General features: G+C 46.8%; 1 protein-coding gene and 1 pseudogene across 1 annotated transcript; one reads left to right on the top strand and one right to left on the bottom strand.

Moving 5' to 3' along the window:
* Positions 1-2,462: 2,462 nt before the first annotated feature.
* On the bottom strand, positions 2,463-2,601 carry LOC119266306 (annotated as a pseudogene).
* A 4,377-nt stretch (positions 2,602-6,978) lies between these two features.
* Positions 6,979-11,774, top strand: LOC119366327 (uracil-DNA glycosylase, mitochondrial-like). The gene is made up of 7 exons (XM_037632048.1): positions 6,979-7,219; positions 7,306-7,526; positions 8,286-8,444; positions 9,098-9,128; positions 9,685-9,820; positions 9,962-10,045; positions 11,284-11,774. Exons 1-7 carry the CDS (start codon positions 6,979-6,981, stop codon positions 11,348-11,350), a joined length of 939 nt encoding a protein of 312 aa, XP_037487945.1. The 3' UTR covers positions 11,351-11,774.
* Positions 11,775-12,296: the final 522 nt, after the last annotated feature.

The following is a 12,296-nucleotide window of genomic DNA, read 5'->3' as shown; positions in this document are numbered from 1 at the left end:
AAGGCCCAACCTTGGTTTTACCATTTGCCTCACCACCACCTATCCCTTTCCCTTGGGTCGGCCAACCCGAGGGTCATCTTTATTTTAGCCCCCCCGGGCCAATGCTTGTCTAAGTGTTGGTCCAAACAGAGCGATGTCCGGCGCCCCCTGGGCAACCAGGGTCTATGCCAACCCGACATCTGGCTCATCCGGTGTGCCCTGAGAACGAGATATGTGCAGCTCCTATCGGGATTTGTCGGCACAGCGGGAGGCTTTGCTGGTCTTGTTTTACCATTGTCGAAATGTCTTGTAAACCGGGATTCCGAGTCTGATCGGGTCTTCCTGGGAGAAGATCTATTCCTTCGTTGATCGCGAGAGCTTATCATGGGCTAAGTTGGGACACCCCTGCAGGGTATAATCTTTCGAAAGCCGTGCCTGCGGTTATAGGCAGATGGGAATTTGTTAATGTCCACTTGTAGATAACTTGACACCAGATCCGAATTAAAACGCATCAACCGCGTGTGTAGCCGTGATGGTCTCTTTTCGGCGGAGTCCGGAAAGTGAACACGGTTTCTGGGTTATGTTTGACGTAAGTAGGAGTTCAGGATCACTTCTTAATCATTACTAGTTGACGACCGTTCTGCTTGCTCTCTTCTCGCTCTTATTTGCGTATGTTAGCCACCATACTTGCTTAGTCGCTGCTGCAGCCTCACCACTTTACCCCTTCCTTTCCTATTAAGCTTTGCTAGTCTTGATACCCATGGTAATGGGATTGCTGAGTCCTCGTGGCTCACAGATTACTACAACAACAGTTGCAGGTACAGGTTATTTGATGATCATGACGTGAGAGCGATGTTACTTGTTTGGAGTTCTTCTTCTGCTTCTTCTTCGATCAGGGGATAGGTTCCAGGTCGGCAGCCTGGGCTAGCAGGGTGGATGTCGTTTGAGTTTCTGTTTGTGATTCATCCGTAGTCGGATGATGCTCTTATGTATTGTGATGTTCTATTCATGTGGCATTGTATGCCTTATGTATGTATCCCCGTCTATTATGTAATGTTGACGTAATGATATCCACCTTGCAAAAGTATTTCAATATGCGGGTCTATCCTTGGTGGGACCTTCGAGTTCCTTTTGGATAGGGTCGCATATTGGGCGTGACAAAGCATGAGCTAACAGAGAAAGACCAACTTCAACAATGTGCCGACGTTTACGCTCAGCAGAGCCATTCTATTGATGAGCATGAGGGCAAGATACATGATGGGCAATCCCAATGCTACGGAAAAAAGAGTGGAGTTTCTCATACTCCCCTCCCCAGTCACTTTGGACGGCAAGGATTTTTCTATCAAATTGGCGCTCAACAAGTTTCTGAAATTCTTGAAAAATAGAGAAAACCTCATATTTGTACCGAAGCAAATAAATCCAAGTGAACTTGCTATAATCATCGATAAAACTGACATAATATTTTTTTCGACCAAAAGAATCTCGGGCATGGCCCCATACATCACTGAAAATAAGTTCTAACGGAGCATGAGACACACTAGTTGACTTGGGATAAGGAAGCTGATGGCTTTTGGCACATTGACAAGCTTCACAGACAGACTCACAAACTGGGCTAGGAGACAAAGAAAGTTTGTCTTTATTGACTATTTGTTTGACAATGATCGAAGATGGATGTCCTAATCGTTGATGCCACCATGCCAAAGAGGGCTTGATGACGGAGTAGGCTTGACGACGCTTGCGACCTAGTGCTCCGGATGGAATGGGGTAGAGCCCTCCAACGCATCTACCGTGATGAAGTAGTTCCCTCGTTGCTCGATCCTTGATGAAAAAATAACGAGGGTGAGTTTCAAAGAAAACATTATTGTCGGTGGCTAGTCGAGACATGGATGCAAGATTTTTGTCAGCTTGAGGGACATGAAGCACATCTCTAAGAACAAGATTGCGTTTAAGTGTACGGGAATTAATAGAACTTTGACCGATATGACAAATATCCATACCTCCACCACTAGCGATGTGAATCTGATCGGCGCCATGGTAGCGCTCACGTAGGGCAAGTTGCTCGAGCTCGTTTGTAACGTGATCCGTAGCGCTGGAGCCAACGTACTAGACGCTTTCTCCACCCTGCTCACGCATGGCAGCAGCAACATGGCGATCCGAGGGAACAAAATCCTCGTCGTAGCGATGCCAGCAGTCAATCACCTCGTGACCAGACTTTTTGCAGAGCTGGCATCGAGGGAGCGGGCGTGAAGGAGGGCGGCGGCCATTGTTGTTGTTGAAGCCGCCGCTGTTGCCGCTATTGCTGTAGCCGCCCCCGCCATGGGGGCCAGAGCCCCCACCAGAGCGTGCGCCATCGCCAGGAGAGGCGCCGCGTCCGCGCCCGCCGTCGCGCTGCCCCTGGTGACCGCGCCCACGGCCGCGGCCACGAGAGGCAGAGTTGACGGAGGATTGCCACAGGTCACCGCCATGGAGGAGGGTGAGGCGGGCATCAAAACTGAGCAGTTGGCTGTAGAGTTCTTGGACGGTGATGGGTTCCACCCTGGCGGCAAGTGCAGAAACCCCCGGGTTGTACTCCATGTCCAAGCCGGCAAGGATTTTGGAGACAATCTCCGGATCAGAGAGGGCCGCAGTCGTGCTTGCGACCTCATCAGTGAGACTTTTGATTTTACCAAGATAATCAGCCATGGACATGTTACCTTTCTTGAGGTTGGTGAGCTCGATGCGAGTGTTTATCACTTGGGCTTGACTTTGTGCAGCAAACATGGCGTGGATTGTGCGCCACACCTCGGCCGGCGTCTGGAGCGTGGCGACCTGAGCAAGAATCTCACAGGAAAGTGAACCCATTAAGTATCCTTGGAGTTGTTGCCGATGTGCATACCAGAGGGATCTCGCAAAGTTGACGACTTGTTCTTCTTTGCCGTCCTTGGTGATGGTGAGGGTAGCCGGTGGTGGCGGGCTCGTCGCGTCGAGGTGGTGCTCCATCTGGGCGCCTCTGATCTGCGGGAGCACAATGGCCTTCCAGAGCAAGAAGTTGCCCCGCGTAAGCTTCTCCTGTGGTGGCGATCCGAGAGGGGTGGTGTTGTGGTTGGAGGAGGAAGATGATGCAAAGGTGGAGGATGAGGTGGTGGTGAGCGCACCCATGGTGCTTGGGATCATGGCTGCGGTGGTGGTGGACATAGTCTCGGTCGCGAAGGTAGCTAGATGCAATCTCTCTCGATTGGATGAGGAAGAGGCTCTGATACCATGTAAAAGTGTTTTGGGAAGCGTAGAACCCTTTGTCTCGGGCCGCATGTATATATTGGGCAAAGCCTTGGCATACAAGTTTACAGGAGGAGATCGATCAGATGGGATCGACCAGATCGGTCGTTACAGGGAGATCGAGAGGTAGAAGAAAGGATAGAACAGAATACAGAATTTAAACAAACTCTATCCCTATACAACTTCTACTACACGTATATTCCAACAGCGGCGGGTGACCCTCTGCCGATGGCGAGCAATGCCCAGGCAAGGGAGCCACTGGGAGCCAGATTCCCCCATGGTTTCTGCAGAGGATACATGCAAGCCCCATAGCGTTATGTCCGCCGCTGCCGGTGGAGAAGATACGTGAATGGGATGCTGCGACACAAAGGGTGGGAACAAGCATCACTGCAACGGCCACCATGGTCGTCGACGGCGGGGAGGGGAGCGTACCAGTGCAGGAATTGACTCCAATAACCTTAATCTCTAAGCCTAACGTGAATATCCATCCAATTCTAAAATTGCAATAATTGATTCATTTATTCGACGCATTCCCCAACTCAATGTGTAGCAGCTATTCAGGTTTTAGAGAGAAATAGTTGTAGATGACACTAAGGTGTGAGGATTTGCTTGGTTTCATAAGCAGAAAAATAACAAATGAATTGTCTTTGAATTGTAGGCAGTAGAGCATTCGATGAATTATCTTTGAATTGTAAGCTATAGATGACACTTAGTTAAGCTTGCGCACCTTTATCCTATGGATTTCACAGGGGAAGATTGGATGCATATCTCTTATCAAATTACACATTTCATTAATGATGTGGTTAGAGGAGAGGTTTAGAAAGGTCAAGAATATATATACCACCTTTTTATTATTATGCTAAGGTTGTTAAGATAAACAATAGTACTTATAACCTTGTTTATAAGCTTATGAAAATAGTTCTAGTCCTACTATAGTAGTAGGTGAAGGATGATGCTGTCATATCTCGCTCTCAAGATGACAGAGCGCATGGTCATGTTGTAGGTTTTCTTCTCTATTTTGTAATTTCTGTAATCTTTTGAGATATAGTTGCTATTGTGAATTTTGTATTTTGTATTTTGCATTTCCGTGAACAAACTGGCTTCTCTATTAGGGTGCAATTTTTTGTTTGAACTCCCAATGTTGAATTTCTGAATCTGCCACTGTTGGAGGGCGGCTGGTCTACTTCAAGGAGAGCTCGATTCTTTCCTTAGTGCCTTTAACATGTGGACGATGTGGCTCTGTTTTTAACAGCAATTGTAACCCTAACTCTTCACCTTTTTCTTATTTAATATATGATATGCACGCTCGTACATATTTGAAAAAAAGTTTTGATAAGTTTGTTCTCATATTTATATGACCGGTATTTTTGTGTAACTACCTGGGAAACAATCGCTGCAATTATCGCTCAATTGTAGCACCGATCTTAGTCGAGATTGAAGAGGTAGCTTCATCTTTTAACTCTTTTGTAGTTCAGCATTTAGCTAGATCAGTGACACCGTACCAGCCCATTTTTGTGTCAAGCGCTGCTTGCACATCGAAAGCCGGCTAGAACGAGAACCTTCATTCCTGATCAGCAGTCTCACACGGACTGCCCTAGAAATGCTTTTGTTGGATAAGCTCTCAATGCATGACACACATCGTAGCTCGAGCTGGCACGCGGCCCGCCATTTTGTTTTTCTTCTTTTTGAGGGAAGCAACTAATTAACGAGCGCTCTTTCCGGAGCTTCGCAATGATCAGCGCCACTTGACGCACTCACAACCATTCGCCACGTGTCGCGCTCTGGGCGCTCCCTCCGGATTTTATTTATTTTTATTTTTATGCACACGTTTTCGGCTTTTTAAACGGTTTTTTCGGGTTTTTTTACGTTTTAGTTTTCTACCGGTCTTCCCTAGCTTTTTGCAGAAAAAAATGCATTTTTTTCGGGAGAGTCATGATTTTGTTTTCGCGAGAGGCACGGTTGTTCTTTCGCAAGAGGCACGGGGCGTGCCTCTCTCGAAAAGGGAAAACAACACGTTTTTTTTTTCTTTCACGAGAGGCACGGTTTTGCTTCCGCGAGAGGCACGGACGTGCCTCTTTCGAAAAGGGAAAAGACGCGTTTTCTGTTTTTTTCTTTCGCGAGAGGCACGGTTTTGCTTCCGCCAGAGGCACGGTTGTGCTTTCGCGAGAGGAACGGGCGTGCCTTTTTCGGAAAAGGAAAAAAACACGTTTTCTATTTTTTCTTCTTCCGCGAGAGGCACGGTTTTACTTCCGCGAGAGGCACGGTTGTGATTTCGTCAGAGGCACAGGCGTGCCTCTTTCGGAAAGGGAAAAAGACCCGTGTTCCCGGTTCGGTTTTTTCATCGGTTTTTTTCGTCCGATTTTTTCAAGAAAAAAAAATTCATTAAAACCTATCAACATGGGATCTAGTTTTGAAGATCTCGACGTAAGGAATCCAATGGCAAAAGCCGTTCGAGATTTGGACGCACGGTTTAAGAGATAAAACGTTTTGAATAAACGAATCTACGAAAAAAAGGAAAACTTCCAGGTTGCGACAAGTGACGCACATGCAGCGCGCCACTTGTCGCAACCTGGGAAAGTTGGAGTGATTTCCGCAAGGAGTACTCCTTAATTAGTGATTTCGCTTTTTAAGGGAGCGGACCGAGCTCTGTGGGCTGGGCCAAGAGCTCCACGAAATGTCGTCGCTGGTCCCTCGAAGCGGAGGCCCATCGTTTCTGTTCGACAAAGCCTCTTGTCGAAACCATCCGGCCTTCTTTCCGAGCGCAACCGAGCCCACCAATAACCCCGGTGCCCTGCCCACGACGGCGGCGAGCACCACCGCGGCGCCCAAAAAATCCCGCCGTCGCGCGCCCATTTCCTCCCCATTCCCGCCTCGCCACGCGAGCCCATTTCATCCCCTCCTACTGACCGCGGCCTGCCGAAACCCCAATCGGAGCTCGTCCCCCGGAATCCCCACCCCCCATGGCGCCGTCGCTGCCCACCGCCCCCAAGACCATCGCCGACTTCTTCGTCCGCCCCGCCAAGCGCCTCCGCTCCGGCGCAGCCAAAACCGCCGTCGTCGTCCCCGCCGCCTCCCTCTCGCGAAAGACAGAAAACGCGTTTTTTTCCGAGAGTCACGCCCGTGACTCTCGCGAAAGCAAAACTGTGCCTCTCGTGGAAGCAAAACCGTGATTCTCGCGAAAAAAAAAATATTTTTTCTTGGCGCAAATTTTTTCTAAAAGTTAAGGAAGGCCGGTGAAAAACCGAAACGTCAAAAAAACCCAGAAAAAAAACCGTTTAAAAAGCCGAAAACACGTGTGAAAAATAAAATAAAAAAGAAAATCTGAAGGGAGCGCCAGAGCGCGACACGTGGCGGGCGGCCAAGAACGCGCCAAGTGGTGCTGATCGTTGCGAGCCTCCTGAAAGAGCGCTCGTTAACTAGTTGCTCTCATAGAAACGGGCGCCTTAAGCGCTGTTTAAGAAATGCCCGAAGCGGAGGCCCGTCGTTTCTGTGGCAAAGCTTCTTGGGCTCTCACTCTTATCGAAACCATCCGGCGTTGTTTCCAGGCCCAACCGAGCCCACCAATAACCCCGGTGCCCACGACGGCGGCGAGCACCGCACCGTGGCGCCAAAAAAATCCCGCCGTCGCGCGCCCATTCCCTCACCCTTCCCGCCTCGCCACGCGCGTCCATTTCATCCCCTCCCACCGACCGCGGCCTCCCAAAATCCCCAATCGAAGCCCGTCCCCCGGAATCCCCGCCCCCCATGGCGCCGTCGCCGCCCACCGCCCCCAAGACCATCGCCGACTTCTTCGTCCGCCCCGCCAAGCGCCTCCGCTCCGGCGCAGCCACCACCACCGCCGCCGTCGTCGTCCCCGCCGCCTCCCTCTCCCCCTCCTCCGACCCCTCCGACCCCTCCCCGCTCTCGCCGGAGCAGCGCCGCAGGGCCGACACCAACCTCGCGCTCGCCCGCGCGCGCCGCAACCTCCGCCTCGCCGAGTCCAAAGGTACCCTCTTTCCCCACGCCCCCCGCTCTCCGGACCCTAGCTAGCCAGGGTTCTAACTGAACTGCTGGGGGTTTCGCATCATCCAGCGGCCGGCGGCGGCGCGAAGCTGGAGGAGCTGCTCGTGGAGGAGACGTGGCTGGAGGCGCTGTCCGGGGAGCTGCGCAAGCCCTACGCGCTCGACCTCTGCCGCTTCGTCGCCCACGAGCGCCTGCACGCCAAGGTGCCCGTCTACCCGCCGCCCCACCTCGTCTTCCACGCGCTCCACGCCACCCCCTTCCACGACGTCAAAGCCGTCATCATCGGCCAGGTACCCAAATACCAAGCCACTCAAGTCTACGAATCCTACACTTGTTCACCTGCTGCTTCAAAATGTGTGACACTTTCACTAATTTAATTTCATTCTGAAGAAATTTGCGCCTAGAATTTCTTTCTGTTACAATGCTGCTTGCTGTTTGGAGTGATGCCATCAAATTGAAATATGGATAGAAAAAAATTGGCAACGCCGTATACTGAAATGGAAATTGTTGCTTCTGTTCTGCATATTCATATTATGCTAGAATAACTGATTTGTGGTTACAGTGCTGCCTGCTGTATGGAGTAATGACATTAAACTGAAACATGGATAGTATAGTTTGGCAGTGCCATATGCCGGGACAGGAACTGTTGCTTCTGTTCTGCATTTTCATATTATCATGCCACAACAACTGGTTTGAGGCTATTTTGTTTGTGTGATCACATTGTGGTGCCTGGCATATTTACCACAACATTTTGTAGCCGGAAAATATGCCTTTCATTCAGCTATTAGTTGGTGGTCTTATTTTGCTTGCTGCACTTGCCATATGGTCTTCATTTGTCTTTGAACCTACTTTGCATCTGTACCACGCAATAAGTTTCTGATTTAAGTGTTTTCAGTCTATTTTTCTATTTCTGCTTTAACATAACATAATAACTAACGGTGGCTGCCTCATGATGACAGACTAAGTTTCTCATTTTTTCTTATTAAAGTGTAGATTCATTGGTAGCAATTGTTTTCAGTGTCTCATGTTGCTGATTGTCTACTTTTCAGGATCCATACCATGGTCCTGGCCAGGCCATGGGATTGTCGTTTTCAGTACCAGAGGGGATCAAAATTCCTTCCAGCTTACAAAACATATTTAAAGAGCTGCATAAAGATCTAGGGTGTACTATACCATCCCATGGGAACTTGGAAAGATGGGCTGTGCAGGTAAAATGGTCTGATAAGACGTTAGAGTAAATAATATATGCACACAAACAGCAAGTTTATGTTCTTAGTTCACCTTAATATTAATTTCCGTTGCACTACTAGGATCAGTATGTACTAATATACCATGGAACAGTGTGCTTCTTTTCACACGTTACAACCGCAAAGGGCCCAGGCAGTCTTGCAGTTGTATTGCAGAGAGGATATCTATCAAGTCCCCAAAATCATGTTACTCTAGAAGCCCACAAAAACAGTTTTGTGTTTGTTCAGTGTAAATTTGATTAACTGCCCCCCCTCTTCTTATATTCTAGTTTTGGCCAAATCCATGTAAACATATCACAGTTATCAATTGAACTAAGTACATTTCGTTACCATTTATCCCCTATAGGATGCTGCAGAAGCAATTGGTTTGCTACACTATATTTAGTTCTAACAATTAGAATCTACTTGAATGGGCAAGAAGGCGATGATGAACCTGAAACAAGGTAGCTTCATGAGAATTAAGAAATATAGAAAACAATGCCTGCTACAGCCTATGGCCAAACTTGCTCAGATTAGTGCTGTTTCCTCATTTCCCAGCAGCACCCCATAAGTTCTCTTTTAACTTTCTTTCAGAATAGTGCTTACTAACTCGAGAAAAAACATGTATCTTGCAGGGTATTCTTATGCTCAATACCGTGCTAACAGGTCAGCCTGTTTTTCTCATCAGGATTGAACATCTGTTGTTCCTTAGCTCATATTCGTGCACACCAATTTAAATTACTTTATCCACTTGAATCTTGATACAGAAACTATGCTTTGTTTTTTGTTCTATTTAGCTTTGCTTCGCTGTATTCTTGTAGTTGCAACTGTATTTTTCTTTTTTGCTGTATTTGATGTTATTAGTTTCCTCTAGCTTGGTGGGAATTTGTGGATCATTTTCTATTTGGCATTGTAGACCTAGAGTTGATTATCTGAGACAGCTGTTTGTACTATGGGTATGTACGGTAAAAATGGTTTATTTATTATTAAAGCTTCCCATGGCCTTAATGCTAAATAGGATTGCAGGACTTGTTTTCCAGTGCCTCATTTACTGCTGCAGAGTCGAACTATGACCTTGAGATTGTTATATGCTGTAGTCATTGTTCTTTTCGACCTTTAAATTTAGCATTTGAATTTATCTCTTTTAGTGACACACTTGTATGTTGTGGTAAAATTGACCTGTTCGGGAGTTATACCTAGTCTTCAATTTTTTACTGAGCAGTGAGGGAACACCAAGCCAACTCACATGCCAAGAAAGGATGGGAGCAGTTCACTGATGCTGTCATTAAGACAGTATCACAAAAGAAATCAGGATTAGTCTTTATTCTCTGGGGAAACTCAGCTCAAGCGAAGATAAAGTAAGAATTTTCATCTGGAACTCTACAGACTGTAACACAGTCATGCTGAAACAAGGCACTGCCATTCAGAGTACATACTTGTTATCTTTGGTCTTTAGGAAAACAGAGACATTCAGAGTACATGCTTGTTCATTTTTGCAGATTGATTGATGAAACAAAACATCACATTCTAAAATCTGCTCATCCGTCAGGCCTTTCTGCAAACAGAGGTTTCTTTGGATGCAGGTTTGTTTTCCTTTTGGTTTTAGTAAATCTTGTTCAGTGTCTTTTTCATGGGTATATAAATAAAAGAGACATCAACTCCATCCATCGAAACTAAAGGTTGAAAAGGATGGAAAGATGGAGAGAAATGATAAAAGATTTCCCAGTTGCATGTCAGTATGTCACTTGGTGATTCGGGTGGGCACAAGAATAAGAGGACGATTACCATTGACAAGAAATATTGAATCGCTATATTTATCACCACTTGCACTTGTTTGAGGCTAGGCAGTACGAAAACCCACTTCACTAATGGCCCGTATCTCCATCTCTCTCACCGTACATGTTCTCTAGTAGTGGTGTGAACAAACCTTTGACTCTACCTGCACCATTATCTAATGCCACTGTCCGTGCACGCTGATGAACACTCGTCGCTTTCGCATGTCAGTGTCCTGTCTTTAATTACCCAACCCGATATTACTTTCACCTTTAAACTCACTGCTGTTAATGGCTCTGCATAATACGGAACGGCCATTATATCGCGGCATCTCATGCCCTGTTGATGGGGCCGGCCAATCCAAGCAAATCAAACGCTACTTTTCCCACTGTGGTTTTCCTTGAAGGCTCCTCTCGGCTGCTATTATCCACATTATGACTTGTCCTGTTTGTGTCCTGTCTTAAACTTTCCCAACTCGATATTGCTTTCGCCTTTTCACTCAGTGCTGTCAGTGGCTCTGCATAATACGTGGGAAACGATAAAGATTTTCCAGTTGCATGTCAGTATGTCACTAGGGGGATTTGGGTGGTCATAAGAATACAAAGGATGATACCATTGACAATATTGAACTGCTATATTCGTCACCACTTGTTTACTGGCTCCGTATCTTGGTCATTGCACATGCTCCAGTAGCGGGTTATAATAATTTATCCTGATTCCTATGAACGCAACTTTAACTCTACCTGCACCATCATCAAATGCCACTGGCCGTCCACGCCGATGAACACCCTCACTTTCGCCTGTCAGTGTCCTGTCTTAAACTCTCCCGACTCAATATCACTTTCACTTTCGCCTTTTCACTCACTGCTGTTAATGGCTCTGCATAATATCGTACATCGATTAGATCGCGGCATCTCGTGCCCTGTTCATGGGGCCGGCCGATGCAAGCAAATCAAGTGCTACTTTTCCCCTGTGGTTATCTTTGAAGGATTCTCTGAACACTAGTAAATATCCACGTTATGACCTCTCATGTTTGTATATTGAACAGGCACTTTTCGCAGACGAATCAGATCCTGGAGAGGCTTGGGCTATCCACCATCGATTGGCAGCTCTGAGGAATCATCGGAAGACACCATGTGACATGTCTGCCCGACTGAGTGATAACCACCCTTATGATTCTGTGGAAGGTGTCTGTCGTCTTCGGCCATCGTTTTGGAGGCAACTTGAACTCGGTGCTGCTGCTGGAAGTGCCGCTCTGCTTGCTGTTGCACGTCTCGTTTTGCTAGCCCTCCGGTCATACCCTATGATGATCTACTAGTTATGTTATGTACTGTACTTGTCGTGCCAAATGCTGGCTCCTGAAAATGGTTTGGCCCCTTCGGTTGTCGTGTGCGTGCAACTGCTCTCTCCTGCACTAGGTCGCCTCTGATGTACTGTCATTGTATAAATCAGCCTAATATTGTAGTGATGCACTTGTACGTTGCGGTTAAATTGACCTGTTTGCCTAATATAGGTGATTGAAAAGTGCTCAAACATGTCTCCTCAGAACTGTAATGCTGCAATACAGCAGATATTGTTTAGTGTTTAGATACAACTAGTTGACAAACCTAGCCAGTATCACAATAGGCATTGCTCAGTGTGAATTCATCAATTTTTTACAAAGGTCTGTTGCAAAAAAAAAGAGGAAAGTGTCCATAGGCAAAGAGGTTTGAACTGTAGATATTTACCTCAAAGCAAAATTTAGCATGATCTATACCTAAATCATCAGGCTTTTTAGATACAGCTGCAAATACTGCAACAAATACCACCATTTTAATATAATTGCTCAGAAGTATGCATAAGGAAAAGAATATAATGATAGAAAAGGATTAGATTCTAGAGAGAACAAGTTAGTCTCATATACAGAGTACAGACTCAAAATCATCACCTACAAAACACTTTGGGTAGCACAATCTGTACTGAGTGGCTTTAGGCAGATATCAGCCAGGGATAATATCGATCCAAAATAATTGGCACGTAGATCATCAAAAGAGACATTAGAAGCACTAAGCAGTTGCACTG

The sequence above is a fragment of the Triticum dicoccoides genome, chromosome 2B, assembly GCF_002162155.2.
Source record: "Triticum dicoccoides isolate Atlit2015 ecotype Zavitan chromosome 2B, WEW_v2.0, whole genome shotgun sequence".
In the NCBI taxonomy this organism is placed as follows: domain Eukaryota; kingdom Viridiplantae; phylum Streptophyta; class Magnoliopsida; order Poales; family Poaceae; genus Triticum; species Triticum dicoccoides.
Note: the sequence above shows the minus strand (reverse complement) of the source record. Positions and strands in the feature narration are given on the sequence as shown.

What these genes read in the sequence shown, in the direction of transcription:
- LOC119366327 (XM_037632048.1), top strand. Translation starts at nt 6,979, where the DNA reads ATGGCGCCGTCGCCGCCCACCGCCCCCAAGACCATCGCCGACTTCTTC. An exon ending in AAGCCGTCATCATCGGCCAG is followed by an intron (nt 7,527 to 8,285) that starts GTACCCAAATAC and finishes TCTACTTTTCAG; the next exon opens with GATCCATACCATGGTCCTGG. An exon ending in TGGAAAGATGGGCTGTGCAG is followed by an intron (nt 8,445 to 9,097) that starts GTAAAATGGTCT and finishes TGTATCTTGCAG; the next exon opens with GGTATTCTTATGCTCAATAC.